Source organism: Archocentrus centrarchus, chromosome 5, assembly GCF_007364275.1.
Source record: "Archocentrus centrarchus isolate MPI-CPG fArcCen1 chromosome 5, fArcCen1, whole genome shotgun sequence".
NCBI lineage: Eukaryota > Metazoa > Chordata > Actinopteri > Cichliformes > Cichlidae > Archocentrus > Archocentrus centrarchus.
Genome location: NC_044350.1, coordinates 12,709,059 through 12,713,367, shown reverse-complemented (window position 1 = coordinate 12,713,367; position 4,309 = coordinate 12,709,059). Strand labels below are relative to the sequence as shown.

Here is a 4,309-nt window from a genome sequence, read left to right as displayed (position 1 = left end):
CAGTCAGACACTCAGAGGGACTTGGCTCTCCTTTTGAAGACTTCTCATCTACAGTTCTGTTCTGCTCAGCTAGTTGACAATGCAGTCCAGGAAGGCAACCTCATTGATAGGCTACAACACTACCAGCAGGAGGTCAATTCCCAGCTCAAACTCCTACTCTATAAAGAGAACCACATATGGTGGTATTGGGTCTGGTTTTGGTCCTAGTTCTGGGATATCTGCATCGAGTAGTTATGGCCTTTCTAGCCAACCATTCATCCCACCACCAATCACTGCTGTCCAGGTCAACCATAGCCTGCTGGCTCCTCTGAACCTGGAGATCGATCCAACCATCCAGGCTGTCCGCACCCAGGAGAAGGAGCAGATCAAGACCCTCAACAACCGCTTTGCCTCCTTTATTGACAAGGTATGTTCCTCTGATTTCTCTGTCTGACTTCCTGTCCTCTGTACAACTTAATACAGGCCTCATTATTGTAGCACTGAGAATTTGCATGCTCCTTGGCTACATTTACCTCTTGCAGCTGCTACAAGTGAATAGTTAATTTTCATCTTTGATATGTGAATGAACGAAAAGGTCTAGAAAGTTAAAAGTGAGTTTAGCATCCAGCACAGTAACAGCAGTCTGTTTTCAGATGGATACCGCTCACAAAATGCAAACATGCTCTTTATATGAGCAGAACAAAAGGAGGCAGCTGTAAATGTTATCTGGGTGGTGTATTCACCTTAGAATTACAGCCTTTGGAATAAGGAAAGCTCGTAAAAACCTCAGTTCTGTCAGAGATCATGACAGAGTTGATTCTACGCCAGCAGCTCCAATTAAACTCTGCCTTAAATAACAGCTGGCTTATAGCCCTAGCCAAGCCTTTGGGCCACTATCTGCCTACTGTCTAAACATGGGTGGTGATTATATTTTAGTGACTCGCCTCTTCCTCTCTTGGCAGACAAGCAGAGGGAATGGAGAATTATCTGCACTATGTCTGCATAGTCCAAAGTCTGCAATTTGCACATTGCACTTATCACCTGGTTGTTACAGGCAACACGAGTGCAGAGCTGCAAATCAGCTTTCGCTTCATTTTGATGCTACGTGGTCTGCACTGATGTGAACTATGGGTCATATGAAACTGTAAATACTATATCCTGACACTCGGACGCACAAAACAAAGTGCTGCAATTCTTTGTGTTCTGTGGTTTACCTGCCACACCCAGTTTTGTTTTGTTTTTTTATGGCTGGAGAGACTGTGTGACTTTCATAGCTCAGCAGTGCACATAGGATGACTCATAGCCAAATAGGAGACACAATAAGAGAAATCCTTAAGGCCACGTACACATTGGCGGAACATCGGGATAGAATATGTACTGTTTGAAGAAAAAAGAAAAGAAGAGAAAAGATTAAAAAAGAAAGAAAGATATGTGTTCTAAAATAAAAAGGCTCAAAGGCTTTCCTTTAAAATTTTTAGTATGCATTTGGAGAATTACCTTCACAAGTCACCACTGTCGTGACCAGGGTGTGGCAAGTCAAATCAGTCCAGATACACACTCAGTAAAGTTGTGCAATCTTTAAATCCGATAACAAAAATGCTGCACATTCAGCCCTTCTTTAAAAATTCAAGGAACTTATTAACCAAACAGATCTCAAGCCCCATTTACAGGTCATTCAGTATTAAAAACATCTTTTACATCATTTTCCTTGCTTTTGTGCTTTTTCAGGTGCGTTTTCTGGAGCAGCAGAACAAGATGCTGGAGACCAAGTGGAGCCTCCTGCAGCAACAGACCACCACCCGCTCCAACATCGATGGCATGTTTGAGGCTTACATTGCCAACCTACGCAGGCAGCTCGATGGACTGGGCAATGAGAAGGTCAAGCTCGAGGCAGAGCTCAGGAACATGCAGGGCCTGGTTGAGGACTTCAAAAATAAGTAAGTGTTTACATAACACATCTACTGACCAGCATCTCCTATAATGAGCAGATGTACAAAATGGAGAGGTGCTTATGTGTTACCTTGCATTCCAACAGGTATGAGGATGAAATCAACAAACGTGCAGCAGCAGAGAATGAATTTGTACTCCTGAAGAAGGTAGGAGGATGAGAAATTGGCCCTTTATTTTTTATTAGTTATGAGTTTTGAAGTGGTAAGTTGTAACACATTTTGTTTGTATGTAACCTTGTTTCTAGGATGTTGATGCTGCCTACATGAACAAGGTGGAGCTGGAGGCCAAGGTTGATGCTCTTCAGGATGAGATCAACTTCCTCAGAGCTATCTACGAGGCTGTATGTTGTTTTGAATTTCTAATTTATCCTACTTATTGTTTTTATACCATAATAATTATTTTCTACTTAAAGCTGAAGACCACCTAGACAATGTAAAAAAACAATAAAACAAAAGTTAACTGTTTTCCATAAACTATTTGTTCTGTAGGAGCTTCAAGAGCTGCAGGGCCAGATCAAGGACACCTCTGTCGTTGTGGAGATGGATAACAGTCGTAACCTTGACATGGATGCTATTGTGGCTGAAGTGCGTGCTCAGTATGAGGATATTGCCAACCGCAGCAGGGCTGAAGCTGAGAGCTGGTACAAACAGAAGGTGAGTGAGCAAAACAGTTCTTCATCTCCCCCGTGTTTTTAATATACACTACCAGAGCTCTCCCAAGCATCTGGATTATGTTTTTAATGCACCTCGTAATGCATCTTTTTTAATAACAGTATGAGGAGATGCAGACAAATGCTGGACAGTATGGTGACGACCTGCGCACAACCAAAGCCGAGATTGCAGAGTTGAACCGTAAGATTGCCCGTCTTCAGAATGAGATTGATGCCATCAAAGCACAGGTATTTTATTCAAGAACTTTTCTCATATGGCACCTAATAATGTAAAAAGATGTGCAATTATTCAAGAATGTGTGATATAATTTTCCACAGAGGGCCAGCCTTGAGGCTCAGATTGCAGAGGCTGAGGAGCGTGGTGAGCTGGCAGTGAAAGATGCCAAGCTCCGCATCAAGGACCTGGAGGATGCTCTGCAGAAAGCCAAGCAGGACATGGCCCGCCAGGTGCGCGAATACCAGGAGCTCATGAACGTCAAGCTGGCCCTGGATATCGAAATCGCTACCTACAGGAAACTGCTGGAAGGAGAGGAGTCCAGGTGAGATAAACACAATTATTTACTGTTTCATAACTGATGTATTAGTGTTGTGTCTATATTAAGCACTAACTTTCTGTTATTAAACCATTAGACTGGCCAGCGGAGGTGCCAGTGCAACCATCCATGTGCAGCAGAGCAGCGGAGGTGGTAAGTTATTGTTTATTTATATATTTATTTTTATCATACATGATACACGAGCCAATGGATGACACAGACAGGATAGATAAATGTCTAACATTTGGGTTTGTTTTCTTCTCCAGGATTGTCCACTGCCTATGGGGGTTATGGTGCTCCAGTCACCAAGTCCACGATGCAGTCAGTCAGTACCAGGAGATACTTCTGAAGTCATTCAAAAAAAAAGGAGAGCCATCCCCCATGTCCCTTCATAAACTCTTGAATTTGGTCTAAATCTCTAGCCTTTTTATGGTGCTATTCAATGCTGTTAAACATGTTCAACCAGAGAGCTGAATATCCCAAAAATCAGTGATTCCTGACATGGCAACTTTTGACTTTGTTCTGTTCAATAACATGTAAGAGGAGTTTTTGAAAAGAATATTAGCCTTAAACACACGAGGGCCAGGTCAGTTAGCAAGGGATCATTTCTTTTCTTTCTGCACTGACATCCTATGAAAAAAAAAGCAAAAAAAATTTAAAAAAAGATAAATTCAGATTGAGATGGAGCGTTAAAACTAGGCAAGGAAAGCACTTTAAAATCTCGTCAGGAAGAAGAGCAAGTCACTGACCAAATCTGCTCACTGGAGAAACACAAGTTTGAAAATTGTGTCTTTGCATGTTTACAGTTAAACTTTGAACTGATTGGTTATTGTCTCGCTCTTTTTCTCACTTTTCTGTCCATTGTTTCCCTGCTTAGTTTTGCCTTCAGTCTTATACTGTTTTGAAACCAAATTTATTCTGTAAAGCAACATGACTGAATGTTGCTGCAAACACATTCCAATAAAATAAATCTGAGATAAAAAAAAAGGTTGCCTCTTATGTTCGTTATTGTTGTGGTAAATGAAAGCATGCCTGACTACTTCGAGCTCAGGAGGGTTTCAGTTTAACATAAAGACGATAGATACATATGAATATTTTGCTGAGACGTCACATGGGGGCAGTGCTGCCACACTTTTGGGCTTCGAAGCAGGAAGCTTTGACTATATGTGGACTCCAT

The 4,309-nt window shown here is 41.8% G+C and overlaps 1 protein-coding gene across 1 annotated transcript; it reads left to right on the top strand.

Moving 5' to 3' along the window:
• LOC115780390 (keratin, type II cytoskeletal 8-like) lies at window positions 1–3,788 on the top strand. Its single transcript, XM_030729556.1, has 9 exons — window positions 1–406; window positions 1,708–1,916; window positions 2,015–2,075; window positions 2,174–2,269; window positions 2,418–2,582; window positions 2,702–2,827; window positions 2,918–3,138; window positions 3,230–3,285; window positions 3,399–3,788. The coding sequence occupies exons 1-9, from the start codon at window positions 80–82 to the stop codon at window positions 3,479–3,481; spliced, it is 1,344 nt and encodes a 447-aa protein (XP_030585416.1). The 5' UTR covers window positions 1–79; the 3' UTR covers window positions 3,482–3,788.
• The last annotated feature ends 521 nt before the right edge of the window (window positions 3,789–4,309 follow it).

Excerpts from the sequence above, each read along its gene's own strand:
- LOC115780390 (XM_030729556.1), top strand. The coding sequence starts at position 80 with ATGCAGTCCAGGAAGGCAACCTCATTGATAGGCTACAACACTACCAGC. Across the intron at positions 3,139-3,229 it reads CTGGAAGGAGAGGAGTCCAG|ACTGGCCAGCGGAGGTGCCA; the intron begins GTGAGATAAACA and ends TTAAACCATTAG. Across the intron at positions 3,286-3,398 it reads GCAGCAGAGCAGCGGAGGTG|GATTGTCCACTGCCTATGGG; the intron begins GTAAGTTATTGT and ends TTTCTTCTCCAG.